At 40.2% G+C, this 15,064-nt stretch overlaps 1 protein-coding gene across 5 annotated transcripts in view; it reads left to right on the top strand.

Annotated features, from left to right (window-relative positions):
* Positions 1 to 15,064, top strand: part of Rbp6 (RNA-binding protein 6) — a 1,159,807-nt gene that overhangs the window by 1,113,171 nt on the left and 31,572 nt on the right. For all 5 annotated transcript variants that reach the window (XM_071587364.1, XM_071587360.1, XM_071587359.1 and 2 more), the window contains one exon: positions 13,440 to 13,505. In XM_071587364.1, the coding sequence (XP_071443465.1) occupies positions 13,440 to 13,505 (66 nt within the window). The remainder of the gene's footprint in view (positions 1 to 13,439; positions 13,506 to 15,064) is intronic.

The raw sequence follows: 15,064 nt of genomic DNA, 5'->3' as shown, positions 1-15,064 counted from the left end.
AATCCACGGATTTTTTCAATGGACAAGGATTCCATATTCAATCAAGGCTAAGGGAGAAGTTCCGCCATCGAATGAAATATTATATAATGTTTTTCTGTGATAAAGCAAACAGTATTTTATTCGGTATAATCCTGAAAATCCGCCGGGAAGTTTTCGAGCAGAACCGGCATGCATTTGCACGATTCTGAGGAACTGGGGGTTTTAGACCGAGGGTCGTAGATTTAAGACGAACATCACCATCCGGATTGACACAAACTGCTAGCTGGAGGACTGGACTACCTCCTAATGTTCCCGCCACACGTACCCGTGCCAAGATATGCCACCTCGTTCCGATTCCCGTCACGAACCACTCGCGCTTCCCCCGTCTACTCTCTTCCACTTTTCTGCCGCCGCCCGCAAGGCATGCCCCCCCCCGCCACTGCCTTCCCCTCCACACGCCCGAAGGGACTCTGCCCGGAGCCACTTGACCCACTCTCCCGATCTTCCCTTCCGTCCTCATTAGAACGACCTTAAGTTTATACTTGACACGCACGCATTCTTTTGTCGAAGAATGAACCACTTCTTTTTCCCATATTACTTCTTTATTATTTATTCGTGACTCTTCATGTTTTGTACCTAGCCGTATATCTTTGGTGCGCTCAGTTCTAATGGACTTCCTTGCTAATCATTTGTTTCTCCTTCTGCCGTGTGTTTTTATCTAACCTTTACTTCTCCAGCTGAATTTTTTGTGGTTTTTTTGAGACCCTAATTATCGCTCAGTGTGTCCATTGTGGGAAGAATCATTGAATTTCCTGCAGATGAAAGGTTGCGAAGGTCAATTGGTTATATAATTGGGTAGGTGTTGGTTGGGAAAACTTTGGTGAGGAAATGCTAAAGGCGGGAAACCTATTGCCTCGCTGCTGATTAAGAAAAGGACGTATATTCTTTCAATTAATATTAATTTACAGAATGTATTCAAATGCAGGCTTGTCATAGGATTTTATAGAAATGTGATGACGAATACTTCTATCACATAAATGCTGTTCCCGAAAGTCTAAAAATTACTGGTATCTGGTTATCTCACTGTCCATTTGAATTTGTTTTGCGTATGTGATCGCTTTTGTCGCCTTATGCGTCTGGTGCTATATTTCCCATTTCACTGGGCTTCAATGTATTATTAATATGTTCATTTAGTACTCATGTCTGAATCAAATCCTTCTGCATACGATCTCTCCTTAGTGCTGTGCCATTTTTACATTTTAGTTAGATGTTCTTTCAAGCTTGGAATTTCCTTAAGTTATGTTTTTCCCTTATCATCCCCTTCCCAACATTCAAGCATTGCTTTTCCTCAATACTTTATCTAATATTTTACTGCATTAACTGTTTTTTATGACTCTGCCTAAAAGAGCCGTGTTGGTTTTCTTCATTGTTCGCAATATAAATGGCACCCACTCAGGACCGTCTATATTTTCTGGTTTTGACTACCGCAGTATTTTTTAAAATCACCATGACTTGTATATTTTGACTGGTATCTAAATTAATCTTTCATTCGTTTTATTTTCCCGACTGTGAATCTTAAATTCCCTCTTTTTGTTTGAGTAAATTAACGTTTTCTTGAAATCTCTTCTGCGATTACTGTGATTATCATGTTTACTCGAAGTAACTATGAAAATATGATCTTTGCTACTAATTCACTGTTAAAATGAGCCCTTTAGGCACGTAATAATTGCCTTTTAAAAGAAATTGATGTATAAGGTGCATTCTATTTAACCTTCCTAGCATACAAATCTATGAAGCATTTTGTTAGACCTGACAGCAAATGCTTGTCTTTAAAGTGACTAGATTTTTTTAAATTATTAACCCTTTGTTCCTCTGAATGTCATAAGTTTGTGAGATGATGTACCTAAGACCTTAATGAACTGGTCGAATTTTTTTAGACCGATTTAATTTGTACTAAACCGTTATAATCCTGACCATTGCGCTGGTAATATTTCCTGCGCCCAACCATGTGAAATTGAGTTGACCTTTAGCCACCATGACGGCAAGCAACTCCCACCATGTGCGAGTGGTTCCAGCCGATTCGACCTTCTCCCCTCCCCCCCCCCGCTTCACCTGGCTCCCCTCCCTCTATCCCCGGCCTCGCATATATGCGTACTCACCCCCCAGTCTCATCCGCTCTCATTTTGGTCCCCTCTTTGCCTCTCCGTCCTCGCTTACGCCTTCCTTGTTCTATCGTTACAAGGGCTCACCTTGGCCACCACGGCCCTCCTCCCGCCCTCCATGGGCTACGGTAGGGCGCGGAGCAGTGTTCGCTCATCTGCCACCAGATGTCTCACGAACCTGCCGGCCGGTAAGCCTCCTCCTCCTCTCTTTCTATCTCCCCTCACCCCCCAAAAACCAGTGCCCATGTTTTGTTTCGAGTCCTTCGTTTCCCTCCTCTTTTACCCACTTTTCTGTATCCCAAACCCCAAAAAAGTTACCTCTCCGTGTTACAAGATCTTCTTGTTCACCTTTCCTTTAGGCCTCAAATCCACCGTAGAAAATCCCTTTGTTTCCCTTTACTTTAAAGTCTTCCTGGTACAAATAATATCTAATTAGGTCGTCGTAGAAGGATGCGTTTGTCTTGTGGTACGTACGTAGATTTTTTGTCAGATCGTATGTTAATGAAGACTGTATGGTACAGTACATATTATCCTCCTTTTTTTCGTTATCCCATTTCCTATCTTTTACATAGAGAGTGATTAAGAAAATAATTAGGACATATGTCGCTTACCTTTTTAATAAAAATACTTACTAGGCACAGTCCTTAGAAACCCAGTAACATTACCTTATCCCCATACTTATCCACCCACTGTTGTTGTTGGTATCTTGCAGTGCACCAGTCTTTCTTTACCGCAACCCATTTCCCCGGCCGTCTCCAATCGGCGTCCAACTTGACAGTCCGATTGTGTTGGCTGGTTAATTAGGTAGACGGCATTAAAAATAAAAGAGTAGTCAACCTGTACAAGAGTTGAGTAGTTTATAAAGAAATTTTAATGCTCTTATTATTCTATTAATTATTTAGTGCTTGTTAAGTATCGCCGGCTAAGCTGCTGATTTACACAAGTACACAAACATGCCTGCACATGATGGTTGGCGTACTGTAATTACACACCATGTAGTCCCCAAGAACACCGACGAGTTTCTGCTCATTCGGGATCACACTTCCGAGTGATAATCTTTCGAACGCAAATGTGGAAAATTTAAATACGGATTTTAAATGGCGCTCACCGTCTTCCTCATCTCTCTCCCCGCCTTCTGTCTCCCCTTCGGCCCCTCCCCCCCTCCGGCTTCCTCACCGCTTTTACACCTTCAACTCTTCATGCGAGTACCGCTCCCTCCCCTCTTCTCCCAGTTAGCCCCGCATTGCAGCTGGTTCTTAGTAGGTATATTTATAGAAAGTGCACCGCTGGCGTGACCCATCCTCTCTCATAGCCAACCTTTTTGCCATACTCTCATTTCTTTGCCTCATGGTTTGCGGAGAGGGTACTCCTTGGAAAGTTTATTTTCCTTTTTCCCTCCCTTGTGATCGGTGTACGTCCAAGGCGTCGGAGCATCGTGCCCTCACCATCTATGAGCGCGGGATGGTGGGCTTCGCGGCTTTTGGCAACAGTTCCCCTCCACTTTTTTGAATCGGTTTTGCGTGTTTCCCGCCTAAAATGCTCTTTGCACCGTTTTGGAGCGTGCTGGATGTATTCAGGGAGAAAATGATTCTAGTTTCCAAATTAAATGGTTGAGCAATCACCAGACTTTCGCCTTGTAACCGTATTATTAATGTCTTGCAAACAATAATCAGAGACCCGATTTTTTTCGAATGAAGTCTCTGATTCTCTCTAAGGCAACATAAAGCACATATTGTTAAATATAAACATTTAAAATATTTACACATTCACAGTATCAAAATCATGAGGTATTTCTCATTATACTTATATCAAAGCAACAAATATGTAGCTTGACAATGCCATAAGCACATAATACAACACCCCCAACCTTTCGAGACGATGAAAGCATCTTGAAAAGTGGTTGCTAAGGAATTTTAGTGAATAGTCTGCATTCTTGTTCTAGCTTGCTAAATATGCTCTGTTTTGTAGTCAGACTGTATGGCAACTGATACCGAACCCAAAAATTAAGGTCACCACAAAAATTAAAATCATCTGATGTCCTTGTCAATAATGCTCGGTCATGGAAACTTTTAGCTCAATGTGTCTCGCTTTCTTTGAAAAGCACAATTAAATTCTATTTTCTGCTTCAGAATCTTGTTAGATAGAAACCTCGAATAATTGTCGCGTAAAATTTTCCTCATGCCTCCATTTTCCTGAAGAAATTTTCATAAGTTGATGGACATGGAGTGCTATAATCACTTTGGCATCAAAGATCCCGTTGTTCTACGGTTGCAGTTTTTGAGAGCTGATCGTGATGATCCGTGCTCTGCTCGAAAAGTGGTCGCATTATTTTAAATTTCGCCGCGTTTTGTAAAATTTCTTCTGACACTTTCTTCTCCATTACAAAGAATTTGAATCAAGTGACCGTCAATGGTGACCAGCATGAGTCCGAAGCGCCAAGAGTCACTTTTCTTCTGAGACCTAACGTCCAATACCCTCGGAGATACAAAGCGAGCGAGACGAGGATGAGAGAAAAGTTTTCATACCCGATCGAAGACAGAGAGGGATTCTTTTAATATAAAATAATTTATAAATATATAAATAAATGAAAACATTTGTTTAGGGGTCCCGAGGAGGTGAAGAAGGGGCGCGGGAACATTTCTCGCAGGGGTAGTGGGGGATGAAAATACATGTGTGAGAATGGTGCGTGGGTGTCGTGGGCGATTGTGTGTGTGTGTGCGTTTGTGTTGCAAAAGAAGGACTCTCGCTAAAGTGGAAATGAAAGGCGACGATGAGGCGGAAGCTGATCGGCGACCAGTGTGACACAGAGAGAGAGAGAGAGGGAGGAGATTGAGACTCTCAGGCAGGCAGAGATTGAATGCAGTCACCCCGTGGGATAAAGGCGCCACATCTCCTCACTCTCCACGTCACATCTCTCTTTGGAAGGGGCGAGTAGTCGTGATACGGTGTCTCCCTGCTCATGAAAAAAGAAAAGGGAGGGCCATTTTGATATTACCCCCGAATTTTTTTCCCTTCTTTCTCGATCTCCCTCTTCCCCCCCCCGCCCCGCTCACCACCTTCCCCTCACCATATTTACCGGTCACCACTCTACCCTCAACACCCCGTTTCGATTATTTAATTACCCTCTCCTACTCACCACACCCTAGATTTTCACTCAACTCAAACCCTCTCACCAGGAACCTTGGTTTTTCTACATCCCCGTATGAACCCAAATTTCATATCAATAAAAAAGTAAACACACTAAAAATTGTTTTGATTAGATCCTTATTTTTATTCGTTTTTGTTTTCCTCGTTCTGAGTGTAAATAGGTTTGATCGTATTTTTTTCTGTTGTTTTCTTAATCAGTTTTCTTCTCTCTTCTCGTATTTAATTTTGATCGCCCTTCTTTTCCTTGGCTTCTTAATGTGGATTTCTGAATGCTGTATTTTTCGTATTTGTTGCTTAATTTGACATATCGTTTGATTCAAATTTAAATCTTTGTCCTTCAGTCGTTGTCGCGTTTCCCCGTTGTTATTTTAACATGACTTTATTTCGTTTGGTTGCCATATATATATTCTTTAAATATTTTCTCTCCATATCCCCTCTTGAGCCTCATGCAATGCCCCTCTACCCAATTTACATGAAAAACCTTTTATATAGTTTCAGCAGCAGCCTTAGAAATAATTAATCTCAATATTTTAATGAAATTTAACTCTTACCTCTTTTCGTTCGTTTTCAATAATATTTAGTAGTATGCAGAGTCGTGCTAGTGTATCCCATCTTACTAGGGAGTAAAATATCCTCTATATATTTTTTGGTGTATTTTGTGTGAGAATGTGTTTTACGTAATTTTCATTCTTAACTAGCTTCATTGATTAGCAAAAGTTGAAAGCAGCCAGCCTTCGATTTACCGTATGTCTGTGTGCGTATGTGGCTTTAGTGTGAGAGTGGGCGGCTAAGCCAATCTCACTTACTAACACTAAGTGTTTTCTCCTCTTTCCACTTCTCTCCCCATAGTTGAGTATACCGTAATAAATATTTAATAATACAGTGTGTGCGTGTGTGTGTGTAGAGTGTTTTTTTAATTCTCTAAGCCTCTTTAGGACACCTAGACGACAGTCATAGAAGATGTTTCTTAGTTCCTTTGGTGTCAAGGGGAGAAATAAAAACCCTTCTTAGATAGAATATGTTATCACATTCGTATGTTCATTCCTAGAATGACCGCAGCTTCTTCACTAGACCTAACAAGCATCCGCCTATTTGGCGCCGAGGAGATATTTGGAGATGGTTTTTTGATATTTATGTGTGTGTATGGTATTTGGTTATTATTTTCATTAATACTAACGAACTTAGCTTGTAGAAATTTTGAAACTCGTTTAGACTTTTATCCTTAATGTAGTAGCTTAGAGTGTGTGTTTTAATAGCTTAGGAGTGGTCTAAAAAAATGACATGGGCAGCCCATAAACATGGTATAATATATTGGTGAAGAGGAGCTCCTATGTTTTTGGGTTGTCGTTTGAATAATATAGCTGCAATTTTTGGCGGTAGTGGCCATTAATTCCATAACTGTGTGCAGTTCTCCTTAGCTGAGTTTATTTTTAATTAGATATGTTTGCGTCTAAAATATTTTTAAAAAATTAAAAACCATAGAATTATTAGAGTAAGAGTAAATCCTTTAAGGACGTAGTAGTTTGTAGTCCATTAGACGTGCTAGCTTATGGTGGCATATGTGTTAAATGTTAAAATTGAGTGTAATGGCGTGTAGTGAGTTCTACTGTTACAAACTAATTACTTTTGAAAAAGGGCATATTTAAAATAGCCATGCTTTTGTAAATTAATTTTTTTGGATCATAAAGCTCTACCTTTCCTACTCTTGATAATATTTAAATCATGTCAAGTGGTTATTTCACAACCACATCTTGATATTCTTAAATTAATACTTTTATTTGCTACTGATACTAATGCAATTTATCTCTTTTTAAATTCACTCTGATAAGCATTTTTCAATTCTTTTGTCTTATATGCCCAATGTGTACAAGGAGTTTTCTCTATTTTTTACGTTTCGCATCATTCTCTCAGGCACCCACCGTGGAAAATAAAGACTTAATTCTTACTTTGCAAAGTGTGCTCATCCCATTCTTGGTTAAAAGTGGCCCATCTCTTTGGGCGGCCACTCAAGCAAAGTTCAAAGGAGCCTTGCAAAAGTTTTCGATCTTTCGAGTGCTTTAAATAAAAGTCGGGAGGGGAGATGGAAGAGTTAGCGCATCTGCAAAGTACAAGTCGGCATCGAACAAGGCGTTATCGCCTCTTCCCGTGCGGATCTCCTAGTGTCGCACCCACTCCCCATCGCAGCGCTCCAAACAGTTCATTCCCGCAACGAGGGTTGACTGTTGCGTATTTTCCCATGGTCCTCACGCAAGGAAAAGGGAGGCGTCGAGAGGCGTGTTAAGGTTTGGCAATTGGCACTTAGGGAAGTCCCTAAAGTCTTTACGAACCTCAGTACTCCTGACTTTTCCGGTCAGTTGGATGGGAATTTCGGAAGAGCTGGGGGGGCTGCTGTGTGTGAGGACTTCGCAGCGGGACAGATGTGTGTTTGTACGGACGCGCGCGCGTGTGTGTGTGTGTGTGTGTGTGTGTGTGAGTGAGTGAGTGAGTGGGAAAGAGAGAGAGAGTGCTTTAACAAGTCCAGGAGGGTTTGACCAGGCACATGACTTCCTCGGGAGTTTTATCGTGCAAGTGAGTCATTCTAGCGAGGTACTTTGGAGGTTTTAAGGAGATCAAGAGTACGGCGAGGTGTGTGGGTGGACGTTAGGTCGAGGATCGAAAAGTTCTGAGATTGAAATGGTACGTGATTCCATTTGGTAAATGAAAGGGCCTACGAGTTACACTTAGTTGGTGTAGCGAGAGTCTACGAATCTCTGGGTTGTCTTGTTTTCCATTCATTCAGCAATAATGCGCGACAAGATAAAATTTAGCCCAAGTGATTGGCTCTTAGTTATGAAATACTGAAAGTGAAAAAAAAATCCTTTTCAAGAAGCTAACAGCCGACCATATGAAACTTTATAGTGCGAGCGGTTTTCTTTATATTTTTCTCCCTTGAAAGATATTTACATCGAAAAATTTTGGCAAAATGATATGAAGTAATGAAGTAGATTTTATCCCATACGTTGCCTATCGAAGCCTTAATAATTTCATCTTAGCGTAATGAAAAATACAAAAAATTGATGCTAACAATGTAATGAGAAATTACGCAGGCGTGTCGTTTTAAGTGATATGCTATAAGTAATATTTCTGGAAATTTAAAACAGTAATTATTTAATCAATAATTTCCCAAACTTCGGTAAGAAAACTGGATAAAAATTGTCTTACTCTGGTAAATAACTTAAAAATAAATGTCATTTTTCTTATGAAGTAATTATGACATTTTAGCTTTCATACTAAGGTTTCATTGTTGGTCTGTTTATCAGCTATGTCCTCCATCAACAGTTCGGGCAATGTAATGAAAAATGGTTTCTTTCAACTAGTAGACATTTCAAATACTTCTTCCATTGGTAGATTCACCCTTTGCTTACTTAGACTCCAGTAGAGCGTAGTAATCACTATTAAACTTATTGAAGTAGATTTACGTATTTTATAAAAAATGCTGAAGCTTGTTCGAATAGAATCTATGGTAATGTATAAATTCAAGTGTAGATGGCCCGTTTACATCACCTGGTAACTATCTTTCATATTTCATGATGTCTGATTGTCTCTATTTTGAAATTTGTATCTTATCTAAATTCTTATCGAGTAAATCGTAGTTATTTCATAAATACTATAGACTTTCTTCGTGGTCGCGTAATACCCATTACTCTCTTGATATAGATATTCCCTGTCCAAGTAAACGTATTTCCTATCTCCTGGAAAATCTTTTTAAACTCTTCTTAGTTTTCTTCGTGTTGCCCACTTATTTCTGCTCCTCTTGTCCATTGCCGTCGCACCCAACCTTTCACAAGACCTATTACCTCAGGCTTCGTACTCATCCATCAAAACCCTGCCCCGCCCTGAGACTTTCAACATCATTGCACGTTCAAATATTCACGTATTCACACAAGCCCAATCTCTCGAGAAAGAAGAGTTTCCGAATCGTCTTTCGTGCTCATTGCAAATATAAAGATGACAAATCCATTTGTGCGAGCCCAACCCTGAGCATTTCAGCAAGAAATATGGTTTAAGCAAGGCCATAATTTGTCCTTTCCCGCACTCTTTATGTTTTATTGTTTTTCTCTTTCTTGATTTACGTCGTAATATTAGGCTTTCAAATTATCCACATACTTTGTCTTTTCATTTGTAACAATATCCGTCGGGTGCAAAAATTAGTTGAAGATATCTTGTTAATGTTGAATGCTAAATATATCTTCATATGAAGTGCATCAGAAATGACAGCTTTGTAATCTATGAAGGTTCGACGATGAAGTTCAGACATACTTTGCCCCAAGATTTGTTCAGATGGGCTCACCAGAATTACTAGTGGAAGATATTCATTGGTAAACTTTCCTATTCAGATAAATATTTCTGCATCGCATTTTTTTTCAATAATTCAGTTGAATAATTACTTCGGCGTCTTTTTAAAATCTAAGATTCTGTTTAAAAATCCTTTCAATGATTTTTAACCATAATATTCGTGATTATTTACCTGCTTTTCAATTAAGTTATCATCGAAAACATATGAGTGCTCTAAGTTATAGGTTCGTCTTTAACAAGGCTGTTCTTCCTTTCAGCCATAAACTGAATGCCATAAATTGAATGCCATAAACTGAATTTAAATTTTCAGTACATAGAATGAATTTATTTTGAATATATTCTGAAAATTACGCATTTATGATATGTACTCAATGTTAGGTATTTTATGAAAAACTTTTACTTCATTTAACCAAAATCTCAACTGTCGTATGTATATTTTCAGGTGTCGCTTGTATTTTTCCCTTCCTCAATGCGACTTTACAAAGAAATATCCTAAAAAATCATTTGTTCGACATATACTTACTAATTTCCCCTTACCTTCGCCGTTGAAAAAAGCTTTGCATCGTTGCCATAATGCTCATCTTTCACCATAATCCGTTCTTGTAGGTAGGTGCATATTTCTTTGGATTGATATGTTGTGAGCGGTCTGTGTGACTACACAATTAAGATTGTACAAATGTTCATTGCCCCGTCGTGTAATGGGAATAGTAAATTGTTAGATGGGAATAGTGAACGTTTGAAAATGTTTCTTTTAGTATTCGCACTGGAATAATGAGAACGAATGCATGTTGTTTGTTTGCAACGTCATTAAGCTCTTGATTGTATGATGAATTTATGTGAATTTTCGTACCTTTGAAAGAGAGATTGGGTGCCCGTGTGTATTGTCTTAATTTTAGAGGGTACAAATGAAAGGTGTCGAAAACGTTTATGGAAACCTCGTGGAAAGCCTGCGAAATCCTCTTCTTGCCTCAATACCTTTCCTTTCTGAACTCCACCGTATCAACCTTTCCCCTTTTGAATGAAAACCACCATGATCCTATCTACTCAACTATCCACGTAGATAAGCCTTCTCCTATAACTCCTAAATTTTTAAAGAAAATTGCTCCTACTCCTCGATTGGTGACACCTCCAATTGTATTTTCTCTGGAAGAAACGCGATATGCTATGCAAATTAAATATAACTCCATTGAAGAGTTAAAGGTGTCATTTTCATATCCTGCTGTATTTATAAAATTCTGACTCATTGTTCCCCAAACAACGCGAAATTCGCTCGAGTGATTTAGCATGAATGTTGTAGATTAACCGGTAGTATCTGAGTACATATTGTACATACTCCAGGCCTTCCCAGGAGTGAAATAAAATCCGGATCCTCTGTAAATCTCTTCTCCGTCCTACTTACTCATAAATCTCATTATCTCAACTTGAATTTGGATTCGAATTTTGGACGGAGAGTGAAATCACCAATACTGCAGAAGCTCCGGACTAAATTCCTGGGAAAGCTATTGCATTTGAGTCAAAACAAACTGGCGGATGTACTGTGTGCTGCTCAGAGAATGGCAGCGATTTGTCCTTTTAAAGAAAATCAGTTTGAAGGGAGGAAGTTGAGAGAAAAATAAAGAAGCGATTGGCTCTTCCAATCCTGACTCTTTTAACTGTCCCTCTCTCACCCCCCCTCCCTTCCTCCCCAACAAACCCCACCCAATCTCTTCTCCCTCTGAAAAACACTGCCCCTCTTTCAATCGGTCCCAATCTTCTCTCTTTCTTCTATCTTTCGGCCTTCACCATCACCCCCCCCCACAACCCCCTCCCGCCCTCTCTCCACTCCTTCGCAGGCTTCCCCGGCTACGGTTACTTCCCTAATCCGAACGCGGCAGCCGCCGCTGCTGCAGCCGCGGCCGCCGCCGCCGCAGCCGCCGGCTCCGCCGCCGGGTCGGATGCGGTGCGGGTGTCCCTGGGTGGGTGTGACCCCACCATGTCCACAAACGGTGTGGGAGGAGGAGGAGAGGGCGGCGTTATGGGGTTGGCTCACATGACGCCCAACGGGGTCGGGGGAGGAGGAGGTGGAGGTGATGGCATTGGAACAAGCGGAGGAGCCATGGGTTTCGAAGGTGGAGGGGTTGGACCTCCTCACCACCACCAACACCACCAGCATTCCGGCACCACATATTACGACTACGCCGCGGCCGTAGCGGCGGCGGCCCAGCAGCAGCAACAGCACCAAGTGACGCGAGGGGACCACCACCTTCAACAGCGACACCAGCAACCCAACCCCCACCACCACCAACAACAACAACATCACCACCACCACCAAAACCACCACCAACCCAACACCCTCCAACAGGACCCAGCGGCCGCCGTGGCTCAGGCGGCGGCGGCCGCCGCCCAGGCCGTCGCCGCCTATCACCACCACCACTCGCGAGCTAATCCCGGTTCCCAGAGTAAGGGAGCGAGATTCGTTTGTGTGTGTGATTGCGGTCGCGTATGAATGCGAGGGTGTGCGAGGGAGGGAGAGGATGTTTTCCCGCCATTGAACTTGAAGCATAAAGATGTCTTGAGCGTAATGGGCCGGGAGGAGTGAAAGAGAGTATAGTAGTGACGTTTAAACACGAGTCCATTCCATTGTGCCACCCTCTGCCTTTTTTTTTAATTGTCGTTCTCCTACTAGTCTCTATCTCCTTGGTTCCTTAACCGCCCTACTGGTGCCTGATCTATTTCTCTCTCCCTCTCTTCATCCGGCTCCATTGAAAATGGAAATGAAATCGCACCCAATCTACTCGACCCGTCCTTATGCCCCTGAGTTAGAAATGCAAGGGCGTTGCAAGAGATGTGCATCTTTAACGCGACACCCATGGGGTTATTTCACCTTAGCTCCAACCCTTCACTTCCCGGAACCGAATTCCTCGCTGTTATTTATGGCTCGTGCATGGATGCGTTGGTGTAAGCTCTGAATACGAGTGACCCTAGTGTGAATGCTCTGTGTGCTATGAATGCTTGTCTGAATAAGTGAATGGGGCATTATAGATGAAAGAGTATATGCTGAGTGAATGTTAACAGGCTTACAGTAGAATTGATGTTTGAACCGCTTCTAAGGCAAGAATTTACGCTTCTTTTTCCACCCCGATGATTGTATTTGCTCTATAGTCTTCGTTCTCCGGTGCAGGTTATATATTAGTACACTTCCGCTGTGCTTCCCTATTTTCAATACCTTTAGCAATGATTAGCATTTGTACGTATTAGAGAGCTCTTGGTTGCGTAATGAGAGCGCATCTCACGCTACCGCAAATCTTCGTATCTACATTGAAATGAAACTAAATGGGCTTATGACATACCTTACTGTAAGGCAAAAAGTGTGCTAGGCAAGTATATTTTCTGTAAAAGATGTGAAGCGTGCTTGTTTACCTACCTAATAGATGATAAATATCTAATTGAATATTGCTACAATATGTTATTTTAGGCATTAAATTGCTGATATCTGCAATTTGAATTCGTTCGTGATAAAATTACAGATGCGCAGTACTAGAGATTACCGTCACCTCTCTACATTTAGACTTTCGTCTCTCCTCCACTACAACTTTCTTTATCAGTCAATTTAAATAACGGAAATATTTCTGTACATTTTTTTTTCTTTTTCTAAATGTACTATTTGAGGAAATTAAGCATTGGGCATATAGGGAGTCACTGTCTTAATTTTTAATCTTTTCAATGTTTGTAGTGTTTGGAGTCTTGAACTTTCCTAATGTCTACTCTCTCTTTCTCTTTACGCTTTCCGCTGGTAACGTGGAAACGTCCTGTTGATGTCCACTTCACAACCAACAGTGGACATCACGAATGGTCAGCTGACTCCGAACAATAACACCCCGCTGCTTACCCAAGCACTGTCAGGTGAGACCTCTGTCCAACTAACAGTTTTCTCTCCTAGCTTTCTTTCTTTTTTCTCTATTTCCCATCCAATTAACACCATTTTTAATTATATGTCTTCTGTTTGTGCCGTTATGAGTGTTCCACTAGAAAGTTGTCAAATAACACTAAGTTTAAAAACTACCTGAAAAGTACCTGGTTAATTAGGCTAAAATTATTTAGTATGGTATTTTCTGGGCTTCGTAAAAATTAATTTTGTATTCAAAGTTCTTAAATGGACTTATAGTTGATGAACAAAAGGACGCCAGTTTTTTCCGCGTTATCATACACATTTCCAAATAACTCAAAATGACTTTCTTCGATAGTGGATTGGATACTTTTTATGAATGCAAACATTCATATTGGAAAGCAATTAATTGAGTGTCAAAATATTAATCGTGTTTAATAAGACGTTCTGGTGAAATTTAAATGCAAGTAATTGCTTAAACTTGATTTGATAGTGTGACTCTTTGGAATACATATACGGAAAGCTTCAAGGTCTCGGCGATTTCATTTTCTTCCAAAAACTTAGTCAATTTCTCTCTTGTTATAAAGCTTGGCTACTTTATATTTATGAAGTTCAAATTAATATTAGATGAATGGAAATTAAGCAATGTCGCCACCTTATGTTTCTGTATGAAGGGCACAAGACATTATAGTAATGGAGCTGTGATCATTGAAATGAGTGAAGGTGGCTAGCTTCATTCTTTTCAGGGTCGCCAGTAATATTGAAACCCAAGTACTGAACTAGAATGTCTAAACTTAATCGAGTTGTTCTGCTATCAGTTAGACTCGTACGCGTACCAGTCTATGAGAAATTCGATTTCCTTCAGCTATTGATTTGTTCTTTCCTTGAAAGTTATGTACGAAAAGTCCACCAAATGATACTTTTCAAGCTAATCAATAATTTTACCAGGCAATCGTACGCCATTTATCAATTTACTCAAGTTAAAATCAACCTATTTATGAATTAAATGTTATTTATTTTTTCAAACTTATGATATAATTTTGTGTCCAGTGAGTGTCTTTAATTGTGAAGTTTATCGTATTTACAAATGGTGATGAATATAGGTACTTTTAAATTCTGGTATTATATATACATATGTATATATATATATATATATATATATATGTATATATATATGTATATATATATGTGTATATATATATATGTATATATATACATACACATAAAATGTGTATGGTGGGGATAAAGTAGTAAGCCTTTCACTCGTTCTGCCAAGATCAATTCCATTCATCAGATGATGTCAAGCACGAATTGAAAATGCGGAACATTTTTTTCTGCAGTGTACCTACTTCAATTTTGTATTTTCAACCCTTATTCTGGGCCATTCACAATGGTTAGTCGATGGAGAAACAGAAACCAATACCTCGTGCTGACGAAAACCATATCTTTCTCTTCGGGGTAATCTAAGGTGGCTAATTAGCAGCGTGGCTAGACTTGAAATTAGGAGGTTAGAACCAATAGCATGAGGGTAAAAATGGCCAAAAAAGCTGAGATGGCTTAGGGAAAGGAGCAAAAT

Source organism: Hetaerina americana, unplaced genomic scaffold (assembly GCF_022747635.1).
Source record: "Hetaerina americana unplaced genomic scaffold, ioHetAmer1.1.p SCAF_3, whole genome shotgun sequence".
NCBI classification, from domain to species: Eukaryota; Metazoa; Arthropoda; class Insecta; order Odonata; family Calopterygidae; genus Hetaerina; species Hetaerina americana.
The sequence above is the reverse complement of the archived record's forward strand: the minus strand, read 5'-3'. Positions and strand labels throughout refer to the sequence as shown.